This window comes from Oryzias melastigma, linkage group LG7 (genome assembly GCF_002922805.2).
Source record: "Oryzias melastigma strain HK-1 linkage group LG7, ASM292280v2, whole genome shotgun sequence".
Taxonomy (NCBI): Eukaryota; Metazoa; Chordata; class Actinopteri; order Beloniformes; family Adrianichthyidae; genus Oryzias; species Oryzias melastigma.
In genome coordinates, this window is record NC_050518.1 from 30763586 (window position 1) to 30788761 (window position 25176).

Consider the following 25176-nt stretch of genomic DNA (forward strand, 5'->3'; position numbering starts at 1 on the left):
ACACACACACACACACACACCCCCACACACACACAAAGATGTCCAGCTGCACAATGCAAACATCTGCTTTACATTTCTTTCTTTTAACAAAATACAGCATTTCAGGTCGTTCTGGTGACCGTATGCTGCTGTGCATGTTTTCTCCGGTTTACATGCTCCATTTGTGTCATTCAGCTCTAAAAGTTCATGTTTCATAAACTCTTTAGTTCTAAAACTGAGGATTCTTGCCTCTTTGTTTCTGAAGCGTCTCCATGCTCTCTGTAGGTGTGCGACACTCCAACATCATATGCGACAGCTGCAAGAAGCACGGCATCATGGGAATGCGGTGGAAGTGCAAAGTGTGCTTCGACTACGACCTGTGTACCCAGTGTTACATGAACAACAAGCATGACCTCGGCCATCCGTTTGAGCGCTACGAAACCGCACATTCACAGCCGTGAGTAACACGGGGTCAGTGGGGGGTGGGATTTGGGTGCAGTTATGGCAAAAGTGCTAAGTTACTAGTCAGACATGCTGCTGTTTTAGGAAGGCTTGTTTGATTTCTTTACTATGATAACAATGTGTGCACATTTCTTATTTTTAAAATTTGTCTGTTTTATTTTGGTCAGAACAGAAAAAAAGTGAATTCTGACAGAATATTTACCAAGATTTAATGCAGGATGTTGGCTATGTCCAAATTCCCCCATAATAATAATAATAATAGATTAGATTTATCTGCGCTTATCCAGATGCTCAAAGCGCTTACATTGTGTATCCAGTATTCATTCACACCTCATTCATACTTGGTGACGGTAAGCTACTATTGTAGCCACAGCTGCCCTGGGGCAGGCTGACAGGGGCGTGGCTGCCAGTACGCGCCTACGACCCTCTGACTATCACCGGAACATTCATACGCATTCACACACCAGTGGAGTCACACTGGAGGCAAGTTGGGTTAAGTGTCTTGCCCAAGGACACAACGACACTTGGCTGGCGGGAGCCGGAATTGAACTGCCTATCCTTCGATCATTGGCCGACCCGCTCTACCACCTGAGCCACCGTCTCCCTATGTGCACTGCACTATATCACTATATAGTGCACTATATTCATCATCAGCATGTGATGGAGTCATAAATAAACGTGAAATGTTCTTATTGATTCCATTTTGATTTCATGAAATCAGCACTCCCACAGTGGCGCTCTCTCTCTCTCTCTCTCTCTCGGCGTGTGGAGCGGGCGAGCCCCGCTGGTCCGGGAGGCTGTCCAGCTGCAGTCAGAGAACCGCATGCTGTGACAGGACATAAACGCTTGTATTGGATTAGTATTTTACCCACTGATAGTCACTGGAAAAGTTCCTGACTGGCTGATGTGACGCAGCGACCTGTCAAACTTCAGGTATTTAGGCTACATTTCCCGATTCGCACCTCGCCGCTCAAATCGAGCTGCTGGCAGACCTTCATGCTGCCCCGGTCACTCTCATCGCTTCAGTTCACCTCAGAGTGGGTCTGGACCATTGAATAACATTGAAGATTGATGCTTTTGCCGCCAGAATTGCGTTCAGTGTGAATGCACTATTAGGCTCCAGCAGCCCAGTGACCCCGGTAGGGACAAAGAGGTTAGGAGGTTGAAGTAATGAATGAAGGTATGAATGAACTTCATTGCCAAAGTGACTGCTTTCTACCTGCTGCTGAAGATTTTACTATTTTACTAGAACAACTACATTCACAGAGACTCCTTTCATTCTGTATTTCCAATGAGGCTCTCGCTGCTGTAGAGGAACACACCTGCATGAACCTCTGCTAATATGTGAGATAAACACCAGAGTCTTGAGCCTCATTGAAAGGATCAACTCTAACCACAGGATTCTAATCCCGTCAGCTAAATCTACTACAGCGCTCCGGGCACAACAACAGCCACGTCACCTGCAGCAGAGCCAGCCCCTTTACGTAAGCCCTGCTCGTTAGTGCCGAACTTTAATGAGCCGCAGGAGCAGATCCTTTTCGCAGGGGCCTTCATGACCACACGCCTCCAGTCAGGCAGACCTCATGCAGACCTCAAGTGTCCAGAGCGACTGGAGCCAGCTCTTCCTTCAGATCCACTCTTCTGCAACGATTCACAGCGAAGCTGCAAACGCTGGAGGCACAGTCTGAATGTCAGCTGTTCCCATTCTAACGAGGTGATACCAATGACCCAGATTTCTCTGTGGTTCAGTGTGCAGCCGGCCCAGCTCTCCACTGAGGCTCCTTTTGGTGGCGGTCCGGTGAAGGATGCGGCGCTGCTCTCTTCTGGGTCCAGAAAACCATAAAAATAGTTTAAAATTAAATCTCAAGGATGAGCATTAAGGGAATTTATGGATCAACCAACAGAATTGGGCTGTCTTCATGTAACAACTGAATCAAATGTATCCATTCTAAAATACTGTTTTCTTCATCTTGGTCTTTATTTTTAGTCTGAATTCTTTTCTTTAAAAGGAAGCAGATTTGTCTCATCTCTGTCATTGGTGAACACAAACACCGTCACCGTAGGCTGACTCCGGAAGAAGGAAGGAGCAGGTTTGGGTTCTTTTCTGAATACACAGACCCACGGAGAACATCCAGACCACCAGGCTGCTCGGGTGTGACAGAACTTTCAGAAACTCCACTGGAGAGAACACTTTTGTTGTCTCCTCAAAAGCAAATACTCAAATATATGTACCTATAATCCATCCAGAACACTTCCAGAACCCCCTGCTGTCTGTTTTTGCCTTGTGCATCATTCGTACCAGGATCACACTAAAGTTAGTTGTTTGTTTTGTAGCCCGGCTTTGGCAGATCCGTGTGTTTTGGTTCCGGGTCGTCTTCGTGGTCTATTTGCTGTACAGTTGATCTGTGTTCTGCTTTTCTGATGTTTGTATAAAAATGGTTCCTGTTTAGTTCGGTTCATGTCATTGGTGGAAGCCTTTGTGGGGGTGATGACACCATGGCGTGTTGTTGTAAGCTTCCTCCCAAACATTGTGTGATACTTGAGCCGCATAAACTGTTCCATTGTGCATTACATCAGAATTAACTGGATTAGCATGCTAGCAGTCTCAGATTAGCATTCGGCCTCCTGGAAAGAGTTATTAGATTATGGCAGCAGATCCTGAACACATGCAGGAAGTCTATTTGCAGGATCCAGCTTCTCCTCTGCTGTGCTCACACATGTTGTGTTCATGTTGTGTAGATGTTCATGCTTCATTGGTACATTTATTTTCTTCATAACATTTTTCTTTGCTGCTCCAGATTCTCAAAAACAAACCGTTTCACAATTATTTACCTCTTATGTAACTTCCAGAGCCAGGTCAGGGTGTGTGTTTGTGTGTTTGTTTGTGTGCATGTGGATCCGTGTCTGTGTTTGTGCGTGTGTTCATGTATCCTCATGTGTTCTTCAGGTTGTGTATGAATGCACTGACCTGCTGTGACCTCTGTTCTCCTGTTCCTGTGTTGACCTGAATCCGTCTCCTCGCACAGATTAAAGAACTCTGTCATTTGTTGTTGTAAACCTCAGTTTCTGCTGCAGTCACACACCTTTGTTTTGACACACATGGTGTTTTTATGAGCATTGTGGAGTATTTTGTCAGTGAGATCCAGTGATGCTTTGTCGTCATGAGCTGCTGTGACATGAGCCCATGCAGGGAGGCTCAGACGAACTCTGCTCATAAACAGGTAAAAAAAAAAACCTTATCTCAGGCTTCCAAAATCCTCAACAAATTCCTAAAATCTCATTTGAAGGAGTCAGAGAGTCAGTGCCACCTCCACCAGAGGAGCAGGGATCTTCTGCTTTTGTATTCTGAGGACATGCACCTTTCCTCTTCCAGGTTTGATCTTCTCTTTCCAAACAATTGGAAAAGTGAGTCTGAAGAGTTCCTGACTGTTTTTGTATGTCAGAGAATTCCCCGCCTCCTCTGGGTCGGGAGGGAACATCTGTCAGGAGCTTCAGCTGCACCATATGTATACAGATCTCTAATCGGCTCTACCCTCACAAACAACACATGTAAAACCTGCTGGGGTAGTCTCCACCTAATCCTTCTGTTGCCCCCCACCCGTGTTCTCCACCTGCAGACATGCAGGTGAAGGTGTACTTAAGCTGCTCCCAGAATCACCTGCAACTTTCTAGAGTTTTTCTGTGACTGAAGTTGTCAAACTGCTGCGTTTCTGCTCACATTCTGTGAGATAAAACCTCTTTTAACAATTGTTATACCATGGTCCGGGTGAATACTCGATTGTGATTGGCTGCTGGGTGTGGATTAAAAAGTGATAAACCACTGTGATAATGCACACCTATAAAATAAATTCCAGTCACGCGGTCCCAACATTCTGTATCACTGTGCAGGCTTCTCGTGCTCTCTTATGGGGTCCAGATGACCCCACCCTTACATCGATGTGTGATCCTTCCCATGGTGGACAAAGATGGACGGGATTTTATGTCCGCCACGGACACCAGTGAGGGTTAAAAATTATTTGTCTTGTGGGGTCCAGATGACCCCACTTTTAAAGTAAACATGCTTAGGGTAGCACAAGGGTTACAACAAACGTTTGCGTCATCCAGACAAAAGCAAGGGGTAAGAGGAGAACTTTCTCTCAGAACTGAGGCTTTATTTAACCTATCGTGATGATCAGCATTTATATCGCTTTCCTTTTGAAATTTAAAGGAGTTCATATTCACAAATAAGTCTACGCCCCACTCCTTTTTCTCTTTTTTTAAAAATTAGTTTATTCTCTTACTCATCAGAAATATCACTCAGCGTACTGAACGGTGTATTCTTCTGGTTTACCACAAGGGGGAGTTTCCGTTTTTTTGACCGGAGTCTATACTGAACCTGCTGTGAAATTAAACACAGAGACGGAAGCTGATTGTGTTGTGTTTGTGTTCTAGCTGCTCACTAGAGGCTTAACTTCAGAAAAAGAAAAAAAATTCACCCGACCTGCACACTCACATCACACATACCTGATGGTAAAGATTTGATCTGATTGTGGTGCAAAAGATTCCTTTATAATGTGCAACACTTAACCAGTGCAGTTGAGTTCTGTGTTGGTTTCCGGCCTAGTGGTGGGTCATCGTGACAAACCACATCATGTATCTAATGGTCTGCTTTTTGTGAAAAAGTGATCTAAACTGAAGAAATAACAAGAACAAAGTTCTAAATATTAATTGAATATTTATTTCTTTTGTAAGTGACCGTGGTATAAGTGGGATACTACCTTTTGAAGTTTGCATTATGAGAAATGAACACATGACGCAGAGGCCTGCCCTGAACCGTCCGACAGGCCTCCGTGTCGTGTGCTAATTTCTCATAAGACACACTTCAAAGGGCATTCTCCCTTACGTAAAAGTCACATGATCCATGAATGTATCAAAGGAAAGATTAGCCTGATAGTTATTACTATGACCGTCATCACAAAATCTTCTTTTTCCAAACTGGTTTTGAGCTGAACACAAGTGGAACATTTATTAATAAAGAAAATAAGAATTCTAACTCTAAAAACAGAAACTGCTCCATATATTTTCAAGGTAAAGTTAGTTTTGATTGAATATTAAGTCTAAATCCATCAGATGTCTGAAGCTGAGGTCTGAACTGAACCGTTGCTCCTTTGGTTCTTTGTTTGTGTTTGACTCTTGACCTTTGCTGCGTCACTGTAGGTGAAGGTTTTATGTCCATGTCTGCGAGCGCGACTCGCATTTGGTTGATCGGGATTAGAAATCTGGATCCCTGAGAAGAAAAGCCGCTATAAGAAACTTAACGTAAAACTCCCAGGTCAAGTTTCTCCCATAACCAGCATCTGTCGTTCTCATCCTCCAAAGAAATCTTCGCGTTTGGGAACATTCTCAGTCCTATCAGTTATTTCATCCTCAGGAAGACTTCATTTAGTAAAATTTTATCTTCTTGATTATTTCTAGGAGTTGACATAACTGTGTTAAAGCTTTTATACTGGAGCAGGTCTGACACCAGATCAGACTCTATCATTGAAGCTGTAGAGGATGAGTTTGGAGACTTCCTCTGCCGCCTTTCTCTGACAGCCTTTTGATCGCTCTGCTGTCCAGGATTAGCCTCAAAGCTCTGCTCAGACATTCGCCATTCTGAGCACAAACCTGTCGAGCTCAGTCCGGCTCTGAGACTTACCATCAGCTGGCTTCACCTGCTGGTGCTGCCATCAACCTCAAACTATGGCCGGAAGAAGCGTAGTGTGCGGCAGACTGGAGGGAGCGTGAAGGTCTCTGAGGGGTTTTTGGAGTCCTTCCTGGCAGAGGAATGATTCTTCTGTCAAACTGCTGTTTGGTTGAGATGGATTCTGGTGCTTGATCTTCTCACATTATGGGAATTGGCAGCTCTTTTGCACCACGATCAGATCAAATCTTTACCATCAGGTATGTGTGATGTGAGTGTGCAGGTCGGGTCACAGTAGGTTTCAGCAAGTCGGACCTGTTTCCCTGTTGATGTTGAATAATGTGGACTGGCATGCTCAGGATGTGGTTTAGCGTGTCCCCCCTGCTCTCCTCACAGAGTGAGCCTGACACCGAGGCAAAACCTCCCACGGATCATCCTGAAGGGAATCTTCCAGGGCGTGAAGGTGGTTCGTGGACCGGACTGGGACTGGGGGAACCAAGACGGTGAGTGTTGTTTGGCTCGGCTGAACCCGTGCCATCCGGAGCCGGTATCCCATTAGCGTCTGATGTTCCAACCTCTTCACTGATCCCTGTTTCATAACAGAGTTCTCTGCTGGAAAACTGCTGCTTTCCTCCCGTAAACATGGTCATTAGTCTCGAGAAGGCGTTTGTCAGTGTTTATGACCTCCCTGCGTGTTTACTCTGAGGACAGGCTGCTTGGAGACATCTGCTTCTCTTCATCAGCAATGATTCTGCAGCAGACATGAAGCTAAAAGCTCTGGAGAAATGTTTTATTTCATGAGTGAATGAGTCAAAATGTCCTGCTGGGTTTGTGCTGTCTGGAGGCGGAGCTTCATGGTGCTCTCAGACAGCTGTGGGTCGCTGGGTTTCTCCTGGAACGGATCGACTTCATGAGAAATCCAACGATTCCAGTGATTTCTGACTCCTCCTTTTGACCCTCCATGTTGTTAACTTGCTGACTGTCTTTTCAGGTGGTCTTTTTACCTCGTCACCCTCCAAACTCACTCTTCCTTGTTTCTTGCATATGTGTGTGTCCTCGCTTCCGTTTCCCCGTCTCCGTTTAGGTGGGGAGGGGAAGGTTGGGAAGGTAGTGGACATTCGAGGCTGGGACACAGAGTCTGGTCGCAGCGTTGCAAGTGTCACCTGGACTAATGGCACCACAAACGTCTACCGCATGGGCCACAAGGGCAAGGTAGACCTGAAGTATGTGTCAGATGGTCAAGGAGGCTTCTACTACAAAGACCACCTCCCTAAGCTGGGTAAGAGGAGGATGCTCCTCAGCTTTGATCGTATCAGAGTGTTGGAAGTTGACTCCTCGATGTCTGTCCTGCAGGAGAGCACGCAGAGCTGCAGCGGCAGGAGAGTGCAGACGGCCACTCCTTCCAGCAAGGCGACAAAGTCAAGTGTCTGTTAGAGGTGGACATCCTGCGACAGATGCAGGAGGGCCACGGAGGGTGGAACCCCAAGATGGCAGAGGTACCAAAACAGAAATCCAAAAACAGTTTTAGAACAGACAACTGGAGCCAAAGTGTTTGTCTGTAGTACCGTCTGCAGATGACGTGATGTTCCTCAGAGGTCATGAGGTCACAGCCATGCTGAGCGTGCCGTCTGTGTTTCAGTACATCTGCCGCATCGGGACGGTTCACAGAATCACCGACCGAGGAGATGTTCGAGTTCAGTACAGCAACAACATCCGGTGGACTTTCCATCCCGGGGCCCTCACGAAGGTAAAGAGATGCTGGGGAGCAGACGCGTCAGAGCTGCTGTCTGAAGGAATCAGCTGTGCAAACTGTGTTTTCCAGGTGAACACCTTTGGGGTTGGTGAGCTGGTCCGAGTGCTGGATGAGGTGGAGACCGTGAAGAGACTGCAGGCTGGCCATGGCGAGTGGACGGACAGCATGACGCCTGTACGCTGCTCCGGGACCCGATAAAACCATCTCATGAATACAGAGTCTGAACGCTCAGTCGCTCAGTTCGTTGGAACTTGGATTCCTGTTTAAACTCTGAATCTTAACTTTGAGGAGTCTAGTTTTCTGATTTTGTGTAGGAAAATCTATAAAGAATGCATTTATTGTGAAATGTACCTTTACTTAAGTTCCGCCTCCAGCCTCTAACCACCCAGGGGTCTGATGGCGACTCACTGAGTGGGGATTTGGAGAGCGCCCCTCTAAGCCAGGACTAAGTGTCCTTCACATAACCGTGGAGAGACTCAGATGGACTTTGGGGGTTTTCCTGGGATCCGTTCAAGTTTTACTCCTTGTTTCTGTAGGTTCTTGGCCAGGTTGGGAAGGTGTTGAAGGTGTATGCAGATGGCGACTTGCGGGTGGCTTTCGGGGGCCAGACGTGGACGTTTAACCCAGCGTGCCTCTCCGCCCAGCCTGTGGAGGTGGATGCCAACCTAATGACGACCGAGAACCCCAACGAATCTGGAAGTAAGGCCTCTGGGACTGGCGCCCCTGCCTGAATGCTGCAGCTCCAGCCTCTCCTCCTCTTCCTCTCTTGCCTGCGTTTGCGCTCTGTCTCTTCATGCATCCCTCTCGCATCGATTTCCCAGCATGCCTCGCTGCAGCACGATGAAGCGAAGGCTTCTGCTGCTCAGCTGATGGTTGTCATGATTCAGAGGTTTGCAGCAGCCTTGTAATCATGTGTGTATGTGGAGGGGTGGGCGCTCAGAGGGGGGGCAGATTGCAGTGCATGGTGGGACATTTTGACTCATTCATGTGGTTTCCGCTCAGTTGAGTTTTGATCATTTCTTTGTCAGCAGATGTGAAGGAAAACTTTAATGGCTTAAAAAAATGACCTTTGTTTTGTTTTTCCCTCCTTTCCATTCCGCCCCCGCTGCTCCGCCCCCCCCGGATCTGTCCAGGTACGGTAATATCTGTGCTTGAAAAGCTGCTGTCACAGTCCACGGAGCAGGACAACCCCAGCCGGCTGGTCATCGAGGCCGCCCACGGCAGCACCGGCAAAGTGCGGGAGCTGGTACAGAAGCATCCGGACAAGGTTGGTGAACCCCCCCTCCCCCTCACACACACACCTGAACACTCAGGGTCCCAGAAAGATGGGGTTGTTCAACCAACACTGGCTCCTAAACCTCCACACAGAAGGTCTGAAACATGCGTGAAGTTCAGCGAGCAGAGACGATTTCAGCCTCCGTGTTCTTCAGCAGCTTCTCTTTCCACATTTTATGAAACACAACATTAACTTTGGGCATTTTGGCCTCAGATAAATGATAAACAGGTGATTAATTAAAGGCTGTAAAAGTGAAATTATGAATGAAAAGACGGTGGCATGTCAGCATATGCATTGCCTGCAGACGTGGCTGTGGGAGGATCTGCTCTGCCTGTCCTTCAGTCGTCTCTGCTGCTCCTGAACTGCAGGTTTCCCTCTGAGGAACCGTCCGGGCATAAACCACTTGTTATTGTGAAGGAATGACATCATATAGGATCTTGGGTAATCCCGCCTCGTCCTCTCAGGCCTGTCTGCTTACTGGGATTAGGTCTGACGCGTGTATGCTTCTGTTCACGCTCAGATTACTCTGAGCAGTCTGTGCTGAGCTGTGTTGGGGTCGGCGTCACCCGGGCCTCTGAAGACCCTTCGTCTGTGTCTCCCCGCAGGTGGACATCAAGAACCAGGGGAAGACTGCGCTGCAGGTGGCCGCTCACCAGGGCCACATGGAGGTGGTGAAGGCCCTGCTGCAGGCCAACTGCTCTGTGGAGGTCAAGGATGAAGACGGAGACACTGCGCTGCACTACGCCGCCTTCGGGTGAGGACCGCTTCCTGTCAGAATAGTGCTTCCAAAAGCCAGCAGGTCACCGGGGATTATGGGAACCGTTTTTACCTGCTGACACTGTTTAACGTTGAAATGTTAGTTGTGAAAGGTTTGATCTGAGCTATCTGGAGTCAGAGCTGTTCTTCTGCCTCAGGAACCAGGCGGAGATCGCGCGGCTGCTGTTGAGCAAGGGGGCCAACGTCAACCTCCTAAACAACTCCATGTGCACCGCGCTTCACATCGCCGTCAACAAGGGCTTCACCGACGTGGTGCGGGTGCTGACCGAACACTCGGCGGACGTCAACCTTCAGGTGCAGCTCTGAAGGGCTTTTTTCTCCTGATCATTTCATCCCCCCCTCCCCATCACCACAGTGAGCTCCTCCTGCTTTTGCAGCAGCAGCATCTGGTTAGCAAACAGACGAGCTAGCTACAAGCTGCAGCAGAAATGCAGTCAAAGCTCCTTTAACCCTCTGGAATGGACGGACGCCAGCAGATGTGAGGTCAATGTGATAACGCTCCGTCTAAAATAAAGTTCAGCTTCTTTGAATATTCTGGGATTGATTTTTTTTTTAAATTAAAGAGAGTATATGGCATTTATTTATGTTTTTTGGAAAAACAAATAAGGCGGAAGATGAACGTTGATCTGACAGCTGCAGCACAGAGCATAAAACCCGCTGTTGGCAATTAGGAATCCAACAATGAGGAAACTGATCGTTATTTTATTTCGGGATGGGGACCGACATGCATTTTTCTACAAAAACGAGCATCAGCCTTGTCTAAAATTTGCAGAAAGTCCACAGTTCACCCTGAAAGTCCTGCCTGCCGCGGTTACGAGAGGCGAGCAGCAGAGTGGACAGACACACCTCCACCTGTTAACAGATTCCAGCCGACCCGACCTGAAATCCAGCTAGATCAAACTTCTCCAAAAAAAACTTTTATTATTTTTCACAAACAAAATAAGTAAAACTAATGAGAAAAAAGAAAAAGCTACAAAAAAAAGTCATATTTTTGGGGGTCACTGGAAGCTGTAGCCACATGGGCAGACTGAAGTACAGAGGCACTGTGGTAAAGCTTTCATTCTATGTTGTAAAAACGGTTTATTAAACATTTTTGGGTCTTCCACAGCAACATGAATCCCATTTTTCCGGACAGAATTTTCTATTTTTGTATAATTTTATGTCTAGTGTGTGAATACAACATGGAAAAATGACAAATTAAAGGTATTGTCCCACAGGAGAGGTTGTGCTGATTAAAGTTTTGGGGTCCAAAGGGTTAAGCTGCATCTGTGCCCAGCTGTCAGTCCATCGTGTTTGTCTCTGAATGTTGAGAGGAGCCTGCAGCCGGGCCTGAATCCACCAGATCACCGCTTCACTAACGTGCTTACTCAGCGAAAACATGCCTTCAGTTTGCTTGTGCGTCTGCTTGTTCCAGAACGCCGCAGCACTGTTGACTAACGTTAGCTTACTTTTAGATTCTTTTTGTGTTAGTTTTGCATTTGACCACTTCTAAAAAGACCAGAACTCTCACCAAAGCTATCTGACAATCTGCTTCTGCCAGGACTCGTATGGAGACACGCCGCTTCATGACGCCATCGCTAAAGACTTCCGCACCATCATCGAGATCCTGGTGGTGGTTCCCAACATCGACTTCACGCAACAGAACCACCGAGGCTTTAACCTGCTGCACCACGCCGCTCTGAAAGGAAACAAGCTGTAAGTTCAGACGTATTGGCTCCTCCCACAAACATCATGAGGACGCTCTCTGCTGGGATTCCCAGGGGGGGTTCCTTTACCTGGAGGAGAGGGTCCTTGTGATTCTTTTTGCGTGTCGTCTCTGCTGCTGTGGAGCGCCACATCAGGCCAAAGCTTTTACCAACCGGTTTCTCTGTGGTTGTGGGTTCTGTCTGATAACTCCCATGGAGAGAAGTCCCTCCCAGCTTGGAGTCCAAATCAGAGAAATGCTTTATTTTTCCTTTGAATATTTCTGTGATTTGGTATTTTCACAAGAGAATTCCCAAACTCAAAGCTTGCTGTGATCAGAGTTCTTCCTGGAAGTTCTGTTGAAGTCAGCTGTGTGGATCTTCTCACAATGAATTCACGATTACTTTGGCCCGATCCGAATACTCCCCTTCTCCCTCTCCCTTAGCCCTCCCCCTTGATTTGAAGTGGCAGTTGAAGTCGAAGTCATGTCCAGATTATTATTTTTTAAGTTTCACACTCCAACAGAGGGTCCAAAGTCCGCTATCGCGAGAGTAAACCGCATCGTTCGAAGAAGCTCTTTTCTTCCTTTTGGTGTTCTCTGAACCACAGAAGTTTACATTTAAATGTAAGTGATGACTTTATGTTGTAGTGTGACCTTTTTAAAGTTATAAAACCGCTGTTGTTATGGATATTCAACCGCTGGAAGCGCCGCGCTAATGCTAGCAGACCGGCGATGTTGATGACATCATTGAACGGTAGTCACGTCCGAAATATTAGACACTATTTTTTCATCACCCTCCGTTTGGAGCGAGCACGGTGGGATAAACGGAGGGGGAGGGCTAAGGGAGAGGGAGAAGGGGAGTATTCGGATTGGGCCTTTATCTGGGAATATGGCTGAATGTAAAATCTGCAAATGCTCCACAAAGATCTAGCTCAGGATTAAGAGACTTTGACTTTCCAGGAAAATCCCAATCTGGGACTCTGGCTGGCCTACAGAGAAAGGGAGTCTTTCTGTATTAATCTAGTCTGGTATTGGCTGTACTCTGGTTTGTGTAAAGTTAGCTGTCTGTCTTCTGGGGGGCTTTGAGAAAAGTGTCACCGTTGACACTTCCTGATGAGCTGTGGGTTTCTGAAAAGCTGGACATTCATGTGAAAGCAGCAGATGATTCCTAATGAAATGAAAAACACCCCAAAAAACTGATAAACTTCTGTACTGGTCTTCATTTAAAGGAAAAGCTGCTGGATTCCTTAGAGACTGAAAGACCTGCCTCATGTAACCTGTTGGATTACAGTCTGGAAATCTCTGTTTGGAACCACTGTAACTTAGATTCCTGTGGTTTGGTCTCCTGGTCGTTTACCTGCATCTCGGACTGCAGGTGGAACCAGAAATGCCCCGGGGCAGCTCTGCAGTGATGGGAGGGGTCGCTGTGGCTCAGCCTCATGCTGACTGTGGGACCTGCTCGTCTACAGCACGTCCCTGACAGAAGATGTCTGGTGTTCATGTCATAAATGTCTGAATGGAGCTCTGAGCTGTGCTGGTGGAAACATCTCCATTTGTCCGAATGAGCTGGAGGTGACCTCACTGGGACCGGCCTCTCGCTGAAACCCGTCTGCTCAGGCGTCTGTGCTGAGCTCCTCCCCTCTGTTGTCCGGTTTATTGTCCGGCTGCAGACGGTCAACACCGTGAAGATACAGACATGCGCTTGTGCACGTTTACACCCGTCTGACCTTCACAGCTTTAACTTTATAGATAAAAACCTGCAGCTTGGAACAATGGAATTGTTCTGTAAAGACCCACTCTGCTCAGTGGCCTCGTGGTAGAGTGTCTGCCCTGAGACTGGAAGATGGTGAGTTCAAATCCAGGCTGAGTCTAACCAAAGACCCAGTGCCTCCCTGCTTGACTCTTAACGGATGGATTGGGGGGTTAAACCACCAAATGGTTGCTGAGTGCAGCTGTGTCTGCAGATTACCCAGGGGGCTAATCTGCAGGGGTCAAATGCTGAGCAAAGATTAGTTTGACAACTATTCTAACTTCATATTTATTAACTTCAAAATGGTGTTTTGGGTGTTTTTACCATGTTCTTTTGGCATTTCTCTGATGATGGAGGAAGGATATATTTAACGTATTTAAAGTAATTGTTGTGAATCAGGAGCAGATGAAAAATATGCTGGGCAGGGCCACTAGCTTCCTGCTCCGCCCCATTCTGATGCATCCACCTACAGACGTATAGATCCACGAACGTCTTTGTTTTCCTGGTCTGAGCTGGAATCTGGATCTAAACTGTACAGCTGGATAACTCTGATGTTCCTCAGCATTTCTATTGCACCAATGTTAGATTAGGAGTGTGTGGGGCTGTAAGATAGTGGGAGTGTGTTAACACAGAGCTCTAAGCAAAGCGGAACGAGATTGCTACGCACCGACAGCCCCGCCCACAACTCAGGGGTGAATTTCTGATGAACTCCTGCTGCTTTGTAGGAACTATGTTCTAGAAAACAACACAGGTTTTCGATTTTGGCTCAAAACAGCATTATCATAATTAAAAGACCACTGGAAACGCTTTTACAATAGATTAAAATGATTGTAGTGGGACTTTAAGCCCTTCAGGTGTCGTTTGAGGATGAGGTCATCAGATTGCACCTCTGGACTGACGGACACCTTTCTGCTTGACAAGTTTGGCTACAATGTTGACATGCACAATTAATAAAGGATAATCAATATTTATTACATCTGCTATTAGAAATCCAGAGGAAGCCAACTATTGTTTTATTTTGGGATGGGGACTGACATGAATTTTCCATAATAATAAGAACCATGTTGTCTAAAAACTACTGAAACTCTTCGGTTCACCGTCAAAGTCCCGCCCACCGACGTAAGGCGAGCAGTTCAGAATGGACAGACGCATCCACCTGTGAGCAGCCGACCTGAAATCCAGCTGGATCAAGCTTCTCCCCTAAAACGACGGTGTTATTATTTTTCACAAACACAATAAATGTATGAAGGAAAAAAGAAAAATCTGAGAAAAAGAAATCCAGGAAAAATGTCAAATAGACAGCAGTGAGAAATTCTTATTTTTTTGGCTGCCTGGTGTGACTTTAGCCTGGATTTTTTTGTATTTTCATTCAAAAGCATGTTGATCAGTTTGTTGACAAATTTTATTCTTTTTGTTTTTATAAAATTACACCCAAAACTTTAATTCTGTTGTAAAAACAGTTCATTTTGGGGATTTCCACAGCAAAATGAATCCCATTTTTCCAGACAGAATTTTCTGTTTTTGCATGTCTATTGTGTGAATACAACATGGAAAAATGACTAAATAAATGTAGTGTCACATAGCTGCAGTTGTACTGATTAAAAATGATACCAAATAACAAAGCAGGCACTCTTTCAAATTGAAAATACAGAAATTCAAATCTAGACAAAAACTGAGTTTAAGACCCTAGGTTCCAAAGGGTTAAAAATAGATGTTCTAAATGTACAATTTTGGTGGGATTTCATATTATGATCATTTGGCTGGCAAATACTGTAACTACAACAAAACAGGCAATCAATTTTTTCCAGATTTGCGATTAATTAATTAGGTTTTTATCGATACCCAGCCCTACTTTGTTGTTATGAGGTGCTGATTGCGGAGAATCTGTTTTATTCAGGTATTTTTAAGACTGTAGCCATCCCCCCGGGCTTTGTTGAGGCTGCAGAGAGAATCTGTGTATTTGTGAAGTTTTTTCTGCTACCTTATCTCTTCTCTGCTCATATACGTGTGTTTTAGAAGATTTAATATTTGTGGTGGAGAAGTTATAAATGGAAACTGTCTATCTGTATTCTATTGGTTAGATTTCAAATGGGGACCATCAGTGTGAAGGAGAGCTTTGAACACTGACATGTCTGCTCGTCTGCAGGGCCACAGAGAAGATCCTGGCCCGAGCGCGACAGCTGGTGGATGTCAAAAAGGACGACGGGTTCTCGGCGCTCCATTTGGCTGCTCTGAACAACCACAGAGACGTGGCTGAAGTCCTCGTCAAGGAGGTGAGCGGTGGTTGGCGGGGGACCTCCCCCTGCTGGGCTCCCCCTTAACAGCCGCTCCTCCTCCTCCTGCAGGGGCGATGTGACATCAACGTCCGCAACAACCGCAACCAGACGGCGCTGCAGCTGGCTGTGACGCAGGGTCACACGGAGCTGGTGCAGCTGTTGGTGGACGAGGGCGCCGACGTCAACATGGAGGACGAGGACGGTGACACCGCCATGCACGTGGCCCTGCTCCGCCCACAGCTGGCCAACGTTATGCTGAGCCCGGCCGTGGGAACCAGCAGCACGGAGGAGAACAGCGACGGCTGCTCGTCCACGATGCTCTATGGCAGGGTGAGGGCTGTGATAAAGATAGACTGTGGGATTACAGCAGACCTCAGAGTTTAAATACAGCAGCATAAATATAGCAACTCCAGAAATAGATAGAAAAGCTGTTGTTGTTCAGGGTTTAACGGAAGGTCAGATTTAGCAGGTAAAGCTCGAGGATTCCTCCTGTCAACAGGAACAGGGAGCAGACGGGTGGAGAGGAGGAGCTCTGGTTGAATTCAGGAGGTCCTTCATGATGAAGGTCTCCCTGTTCATGAGAAATCACAGCTGTAAAGCCCAACGTGAAGCTGAGTGACACCTGAGGCGTCACCGGTGACACTTAAACACAGAATCTTTATCAATCTAAATCAAAGATCATAAATACTGGAGCTCCGCTGTTAAAGGGTTAAATGAAATTCATTATGAACTTGTAGTTTTGGTTCATTTGATGAACCTTAATGACTAATGCTTTAGACATTTTAGTTTAGATTTTTAACATGTGAGCAAAACAATGGCAAAAGATTTCATCTAAAGTATGATTAGAATAAACTTAAGGGTGTGTTTAGACTGAGAAAGTTCAAGGATTCCTATTGAGTCCACGTATTTGTTCTGGATCGAGTCCTGAAGACCGCGTTTGGTCTGTATTCAGACTGACTTCTAATGGAGATTTCTGTTCTGGACCAAACTTTGTAGACAAAACCATGTTACTAAAGATCTCTTCAGTCATTGGCCAGCAGTCACGGGGGCGGGTCAAAACAAAGAGAAAAATGGAGATTCTACGGTTTGCCAGGATTGTCACTTATTCAAACTTTGTATTTGGCTGATGGATTTTGAGGCCAGGTTTAACACTTACTGCTACTTTGGTACAGAGACACGCCGCACGGTGGTTACTCGCAAGATGACGGCGAAGAAGGTATTCTCTGAAGTGTTTGAGACAGATTGTCAGGAAAATGGTGAGAAGCAGGAAAATATTTATTGAGCACTCTAAAACTACATTTTTAAACCATAACATTTTAACATTACTATGAATAAAAAAAGGAAGGAAAATTATTCCAGAATAAATCAATTTAAACCTTAAATAACTTTAATATTTTATTCTCCATGAAATTATATTTTGTCAAATTTATACAAGTTAGAAATGAGCCCAAGATAACATCAGGTCATTAATAACAATAACATAAAATGATCTGGGGGGCCGGATTCGGCCCCCGGGCCTTGACTTTGACATGTGGTTTAAGCGGACCACGTGTCCAGTCTGAACACACCCTAAATCAAACATTCTTGTCTTCTACTGCACATCAGTGTGGGGCTGCTGCTCATGAAGTATCAAAGTACAGTTCATGTGTATTTGTTTTAGAAAATGTTTACCAACATTTTCTTGTGTATAATAGATAGTAAAAAGAAAAAAAGATGATTGTGTCGTAACAATAAAAAAAAGCAAGTTTTAGCTTTTAAATCTCAGTGAATCTGCTGCAGCAGGAGGAGCTGTTTAAATATAAAAACTTCTGTGCCAAAATTAAGATTTGTATTTGTAGAACAATATCAGACATGTATATTGACAATGTTTCAGATATTTGAAAGATGTATTTAAAAATGATTGGAGGAATGACCATAAAGGCTGAATCGTTTCACGGGGTTTTGGTTTGTAGAAAACTGGACCAAATGGTTCTTTTGGTGTTAAAGGTTGAGGACCTCTGGAGCAAACTGAACACCTTGATTGTGTAAAGAAACTCTCATCTAACTTCAGTGCTGCATGTTCCTGGAAGCTGAGGGGGGGTCCGGCCTCACAGAGATCCTGAGAGATCTTCCTCTGCTTATCGTGATGGATGTTCATATCAGAAATCTGTCGAAGCTTCTTTAGGACGTCTCCTCCTGATCCTCGGTCTTCTCGTCTCCATGTGCATCTGCAGCTAAGCTCCTCAGGCCTTCTGGGAAACGGCGAGTTGAGCGTGGGCACCGCCATCGCCTGCTTTCTGGCGCAGGAAGGCGCCGACATCAACTACGCCAACCACAAAGGCAAGAGTCCTCTGGACCTGCTGGCAGACAGCAGCACGCTGCAGCTCATCAAGAGCTTCTCCGACAAGCACAGGTAGGAGCGCAGCAGCCGCCAGGTGAGGCGCACCTGTGTGCCGCTCCTTTCTCAAAGAGAGCTGTTTTCCAGGTTGCAGCGTCTGCAGGCCATCACGTGTGGGCAGGGCCTGAGCAGCGCCAGCCTGCGGCGGGTCCACACCACCCCCAACACCATGACCAACCTGGTTCTTCCCACGCCGCCCGGGCCCAGCGAATGCCTCATCTGCTCCGAGCTGGCGCTCCTGGTTCTGTTCTCCCCCTGCCAGCACAGTGTGGCCTGTGAAGGTGAGAAACATGCAGTTGTGCAAATAAAACGGGACATCAGCTGTTTGGGGTTTCTGCTGCTGCTCAAAGCTCTGCATTGTTCTGTTTCTGTCTGAACAGAATGTGCTCACCGTATGAAGAAGTGCATTAAATGTCAGGTCACCATAACCAAGAAGATCCGGCAAGGTGAGGAGAAGCCTTTTCTGTTCTGCTTTTCTGAGAAGGAATGTTCTGCGAGGCCTTCTATAAATATTTCCTAGTAATTCCATCCTGACCTTTTCTTCAGTTTTGTAATCAGCTTTCTGTTATCTGTGTCAGGACGCAGCAGCAGGCCGCTTTCCTCTCGCACAAGGTCGCTGGCTTTGCGTTCCCGGAACGCGGCTAATGTTGACTCTCTCCACAGACCAAACAGAGGTGGACTGCAGCCCTGGCACGGAGAACTCGGAGCAGCACAACCTGCTGGAGCAGCTGCAGTCCCGCTACCGGCAGATGGAGGAGCGCATCACCTGCCCCATCTGCATCGACAACCACATCAAGCTGGTCTTCCAGTGCGGACACGCCTCCTGCATCGAATGCAGCGCCGCCCTCAAAACCTGCCCCATCTGCCGGCAGACCATCCGCGAGCGCATTCAGCTGTTCGTCTGATCCGGCTCCTCCCCCAGAGGAGGGGCTGGTGGAGGGTGTTTCCGTGTTAGAAGCTGTGCTCCATCACATTTTGTTTTTGTTTTCCTGGAACAGAAACGTTGCTGTTTCTGTACCTGACCCTCCAGCAGGACAGGTGCTTCTTACCTGAGCCTGAAGGCGTCAGAGCAAAGCGTCGCCACTTTAAATCCCGGATGGGGGAGGAGGGGAGAAGAGGGTCACTCAGTTTCTCTTCTAACTCCGCCCAGACTCTGTTTCTCGTGACTCGTTGGATCGTTGCTGCTTTAAGTGGACGTCTGTTACCCATCATCCTCTGCGGCTTTCCGGCCTCTTCTGTTTACACGGCTGCACAGAGATCCGCTCTCGCCGTCTTCTCCTCAGATTGTGATTTGCGTTTGCTCTGATTTGTATCGACCTTCATAATCAGTGTTACTCTGTCGAGAGCTGCTATAAGTAAAGGCTCTCCATATAATCCCCAGCCTCCTGTCTGTATGCAAAGGGGAAAAACACACTATATATGCATGGGAGTATGCATATGTCTGAGCTAAAACCTGTTCTTGCGAGTGTTCTGTGTTTATGTCTGTGGTTTCTGATGCACCTTTCAGTTGACTTTTATTTATGTGTGGAAGCTGCTTTGGTGGTCTTTATTTTTGCTCTGTCTGCTTGGCAAAAACGTCTCTGTTTCTGCTGGAGTTCACCCCAATGTCCTCTTCTCAGGGTATCAGATCATTTTAAGCACTTGGGATATCCGTAAACGTTTCAGGAGCTCCTCCCTCCTCCCAGACCGTCTCCAGCTCTGGATCTGTGCGATTAGAGGAGCTTCATCCCGGAGGCTGAATCTGAACCTGCAGTGAGTGTCCAGCAGTCGGAGCATGACTTTAAATATCTGTTAGGAGACAAACGTAAAGAACCGTTTACTCCTAAAGCTCCTGAACTGCATCAGTGCTGCTAACAAGTCATCCACCGGCCGTCAGTCCAGCTGAAGATGCTGGCCCTGTATCCCGTCTCCTCCGGGCCTGCTTCCAGAGAGGGCTCGGTTCCACACTAAATGGAGATGATCCTGTTTGAATGGGGAGGGGGGCTGTGCTCTGAGAACGACCCATATTCCCCATCAAATGAAAGCCTTCATCTGGATTTGATGTCCTCCTCCTCCTCTCCAGTATTTTGCTGTGTACCCTTGAAGGGCTTATGCATATAAGAAAAACAAATTATTTATATCTTAATTTAATATTTTCTACTTCCAGGTGTTGGAAGTTTTCCTTTTTTAGAATCTTGAGTTCCCAGATTTTGGGAGAGCCAATGTTAAAACTGTACATTTGAATGTTGGGAGGGGGAAGTGTATCCTGTCTCAATCTGCCTTTTTATGTTTCAAAAACTAGATGTAAAGGCGGAAGCGAGAAAGACCGGGTTAAACTAAAGATTTACTCTGCAAAGAACTTTTTCATCAGTGCCAAAAAGCATGAGGACGTGCACGAGCGCCCAAACCTGCAGACACTAATCTCTGAGTTTAGGAGAGGATGGAAATGTTCCAGCGTGAGACGAGGTTTCCTCACAGAAGTATTATTTCAGCACATTTTGATTTAGCTAATGATGTTAGCATTCTAGCTTCAGCAGTATTCATAAGTCCTGTGTGGTTTGAAGCTATTTTACTACTATATATTTATACATATATAGTCAGGCATTATCAACTGAGGGACGTGTTTCTTACAGAATTTTGAGCTTTTAAAGATTGCCCAACGGTCTAAGTGAAAGGTTTTCCAGACAATGGCAATAATTTGTGATGTTTTTTTTTTTTTTTTATTACTAAATGAAAAAAGTTGTTTGCTGTTTCTTTGTCCTTTCAGGGGTTTGCTGTGAGAGCAGAAAAACATACTTCTATATTTAAAAAAGCAATCTGCAGCTCTGACGTGTTACTGATGGGTGTTTGTACAGTTCAGCTCTTGGAGTTCTCATGTTGGCCTTACTGTCCATTCCTTCTCTGTTGATGTTTTTCTGTTCTATTCTGTACAAAAATATTTTGCAATAAAACAGAACAGTTTTTATAAAGACGTGTCGAAGCAGGGAACCATCAAATTATTATAAACTATTTGTACAACAAACATTACATGAAGAAGAAACAGAAGAGGGACAAAAACACATACCAGCGTGATTGTAACCACGGTGACAAAATGATGTTATATTTGACAAAACCTTAAGAAATGTTTCTTATGGTTCTTGGATTCTATGAGTTCTTGGATCATGATTACACACCGGAAATACTGAGGAGACGGAAGGAGTACACAGAAGCAAATGAAGTTCTAAAAGACAAGAATAGCCGATTCCAGACGCCTTTTCCAGCTAAACTCCGGGTGTTTTATGAAGGAGGGCCATACTCTTATAATACGGTGGAAGAAGCGACAAAAGACATGAAAAGCAGAGGTTTCCAGGTGGAAGTGGTGAAATCAGCGGAGGATCCGATGGAGAGGATCAGACGATCAACATGGCAGAGGAGCCAAAGATCTGAAGGACGACGCCTGCAGGAAACAAGGCCGGGCTACAAGCAGAAGTTGCAAGCTTTTAAGAAAACCTGAGATGCGCTTGACTAGATTGGTGAATTAATGATCTATAAGGTCAGTGACTGACTAAAACAATAAACATGTGGACATAGATGGTGACTAAAGGTAATTTTCTGAGTTAGTTAAAGTACTGATGTAAGACTTATTTCCTCGTTCTGAGTTTAAAAGTTGGGGCGTCTTCAGTTTAAATGGACATATGACTCATGCTAACACTAGCAGAGAGGGCCCTCTACTCGTACCGACCAGAGGCCACCCCTCAGCCTGTTCAGAGCTCAGTGAAGGTCAACATATGGACCTCTTTATTGGAACCTTGTTTTTCCTTTTATTTAGATTTCCACATTCTGGGTTTTATGTTTATCTTGTTGTTTGTTCTAGTTTGTTCATGTGGCAACAGGGGATCATGGGTATTAAAGAGAGAGATTCAGAACAAAATGTATAATGGCTAACCATAAAGGAACCACAAATTTGATTAAAGTGGCTTCATACAATGTAAATGGATTGCATAGTCCAATCAAAAGAAGCAAAATATTAACCAAAATGAGGAAAGAAAAAGTGGGGATAATATACCTACAGGAGACACATTTAACAGAAAATAAACATGAGAAACTTCAAAGAAATGGTTACAGTCAAATCTTTTCAGCATCTTATAAATCTGGACATAGGAGAGGAGTAGCCATTTTGATTTCACAAGGAATTTCATTTGAGAAATCATCAGTTATTAGAGACAAGGAAGGGAGATTTATCTTGGTTAGAGGAAGGTTGGAAGGGGACTTGGTGACCCTTCTTAATATCTATACGCCTCCTGGATCTGAGTGGTCAGTCTACAGGCAGTTATTTGACTTGATGACATCAGAAGTGGAGGGATTTTTGATTGGAGGAGGAGATCTGAATCAAAGATTAAATCAATGGTTAGATTCCACAGGGGGGAGGGCACTAAATAGAGCAGTTAGCAAAAAAATTAAAGGATTAATGGCTGAGTTGGGCATTTTAGATGTTTGGAGAGATATCAATCCCACAAGTAGAGACTATACGTACTATTCAGCCCCACATCTCACTTATTCAAGAATAGATTATTTCTTAATGTACAAAAAAGACAGACATATAATAGAATCTTGTGATATCGGAGTGAGGGATCTGTCAGACCACAGTCCAGTTTACCTGACCGTATGTCTGACAAAGGAGAGAAAAACAACACTCTGGAGATTAAATGTGAATATACTCAAGGGAGAAATGAAAGAAGCAATGAAGAAGAACATCCAAACATACATAAGAGAAAATGATAATGGAGAGGTTTCTCCATCGGTGCTATGGGATGCATGCAAGGCAGTGCTGAGAGGAAAAATAATTTCCCGCTTATCCCACGAGAAAAAGCTGAAACAGAAGAGATTAAATATGTTGGAACTAGAGCTGAAGAAGTTGGAAAAGGTAAATAAGGATAGAGCAAGCAAAAAAACAGAGCATGAAATCAAGATGAAAATATCAGAGATAAATGACATTCACTCCCAGGAAATTCAAAAGAAACTTATATACACTAAACAAAGATATTATGAAGTGGGGAACAAATCAACAAAACTATTGGCTTATAAACTGAAAAAACAACAGACAAAAAACAATATTTACAAAATAAAAAACCCAGTAACCAAAACACTAGTATACAAAACAGGAGAAATTCAAAAGTGTTTTGAGACTTACTATAAAAATCTATACAGTCAACCAATACTCAATGATATACCTAAAATAGTAAATTTTTTAAAAAATATCAATCTACCTAAAGTGACAGATGAACAAAATGCAATGTTGACAGCAGAAATAACAACTGAGGAAATACATTTGGCAATCTCAAAACTGAAAGCTAATAAATCCCCGGGCACAGACGGTTTCACCTCAGAGTGGTACAAATCACTTAAAGACACACTAGCCCCTCTCTTGGTAAAAACCTTTAATTGGGTGCTGAAAGAAGGGGAAATTCCAAGTTCATGGAAGGAAGCTTGCATCTCAATGATCCCAAAGGAAGGAAAAGATAAGATGGAATGCTCTAGTTATAGACCAATAAGCATTCTTAACCAGGATTACAGACTATTCACATCAATTTTAGCTAGACGAATAGAGGAGATATTACCAGACATTATTTCATTAGATCAAACAGGTTTTATAAAAAATAGACAGACCCAAGACAATATTAGGCGCACTCTTCACGTACTACATCAGATACATAAGAATCAGGAAAAGGCCTTGATGGTCGGAATCGATGCTGAAAAAGCTTTCGACTCAGTAAGGTGGGATTTTCTCTACCAAGTTTTGGAGCAATTTAATTTTCATAAAACGCTCATTACAACAATACGTTCACTTTACACAGAACCAACAGCTAGAATCAAAGTGAATGGAAGTCTTTCCGATTCTATCAGATTAGAGAGGGGCTGTCGTCAGGGTTGCCCTGTCAGCCCTCTCCTCTTTGCTATTTTTCTAGAACCACTAAGTACTTGGATAAAACAACATGAGCTCATAACTGGTATAAAAATCAAAGGAAGAGAACAGAAAGTGGCGTTATTTGCTGACGATATCCTGATATATTTATCAAAACCAGACTCTTCCTTCCCTGTGCTGATGTCGGCTCTTGCAGATTTTGGGCTCTTATCAGGATATAAAATAAATGTAAATAAAACACAAGTCATTAATTTTAACTATACACCATCTCAAATTATTAAAAAGACTTATGAAATTAATTGGAACTCAGATTCACTTACATATTTGGGGGTAATTTTGCCAAAGGATATAATTAGGTTGAAAAATATTAACTACGATTCATTACTGTCCAAAATAAAAGCAGATGTTCGGAGGTGGAATCTAATCCCTTTTATGAATATCTCCTCAAGAATAGAGGCTGTAAAGATGGATATCCTTCCAAGATTCCTGTACTTGTTCCAGACTTTACCAGTGGAGTTGACAGATCAGGATTTCGCAGAATGGGACAAACTGGTATCCCGATTTATATGGCAGGGGAAAAGACCAAGGGTCAGGTACAGAACATTGCAGCTGCCCAAGGAGAAAGGGGGACAGGGTCCATCCATCCATCCATCTTCTTGACCGCTTCTTCCCTTTCGGGGTCGCGGGGGTGCCGGAGCCTATCCCGGCTACTGATGGGCGAAGGCGGGGTTCACCCTGGACAGGTTGCCAGTCCGTCGCAGGGCCTCAATCACACACCCATCCACTCTCACATTCACACCTAGGGACAATTTAGAGTCACCAATTAACTATGAAGCATGTTTTTGGACGGTGGAAGGAAGCCGGAGTCCCCGGTGAAAACCCACGCATGCACGGGGAGAACATGCAAACTCCACACAGAAAGGTCCCAGCCGGGAGTCGAACCGGGGCCTTCTCGCTGTGAGGCAAGAGCGCTAACCACTTGCGCCACCGTGCAGCCCGGGTACAGGGTCTCCCTTGTTTAAGGAGTTACTACCAGGCTGCCCAGATAAGACCATTGTTGAACTTGTGTGATCCTTCATACTCAGCTAGATGGAAAGACATCGAGACTTCTACATCATTTGGAGCCCCAGTACAGACCCTAATTGGAGATTTAATTTTAATAAAGAATTTAAAAGAACAATTGAATCCTTGGCTGGGTACATCACTTAAAACATGGTTTAATCTAGTTGTAAAAAACAGGTTAGGATCATACTGTAAAATGATAAAATGGATCGCATACGATACAGAGTTTTTACCAAA

The 25176-nt window shown here is 45.1% G+C and overlaps 1 protein-coding gene across 3 annotated transcripts in view; it reads left to right on the top strand.

Moving 5' to 3' along the window:
- mib2 (mindbomb E3 ubiquitin protein ligase 2) overlaps positions 1-20946 on the top strand; it is a 32970-nt gene extending 12024 nt beyond the window's left edge. For 2 of the 3 annotated variants that reach the window (XM_024279331.2, XM_024279323.2), the window contains 17 exons: positions 265-436; positions 6500-6606; positions 7188-7382; positions 7457-7599; positions 7743-7850; positions 7926-8030; positions 8393-8555; positions 8990-9123; positions 9738-9886; positions 10047-10203; positions 11450-11604; positions 15490-15616; positions 15689-15949; positions 17833-18011; positions 18084-18277; positions 18377-18442; positions 18660-20946. In XM_024279331.2, the coding sequence (XP_024135099.1) occupies positions 265-436; positions 6500-6606; positions 7188-7382; positions 7457-7599; positions 7743-7850; positions 7926-8030; positions 8393-8555; positions 8990-9123; positions 9738-9886; positions 10047-10203; positions 11450-11604; positions 15490-15616; positions 15689-15949; positions 17833-18011; positions 18084-18277; positions 18377-18442; positions 18660-18901 (2657 nt within the window). In that variant the 3' untranslated portion in view covers positions 18902-20946. Of the gene's footprint in view, positions 1-264; positions 437-2346; positions 3663-3728; positions 3815-6499; positions 6607-7187; positions 7383-7456; positions 7600-7742; positions 7851-7925; positions 8031-8392; positions 8556-8989; positions 9124-9737; positions 9887-10046; positions 10204-11449; positions 11605-15489; positions 15617-15688; positions 15950-17832; positions 18012-18083; positions 18278-18376; positions 18443-18659 lie in introns of those variants that run through there. The other variant, XM_024279349.2, reaches the window with a different exon arrangement.
- Positions 20947-25176: the final 4230 nt, after the last annotated feature.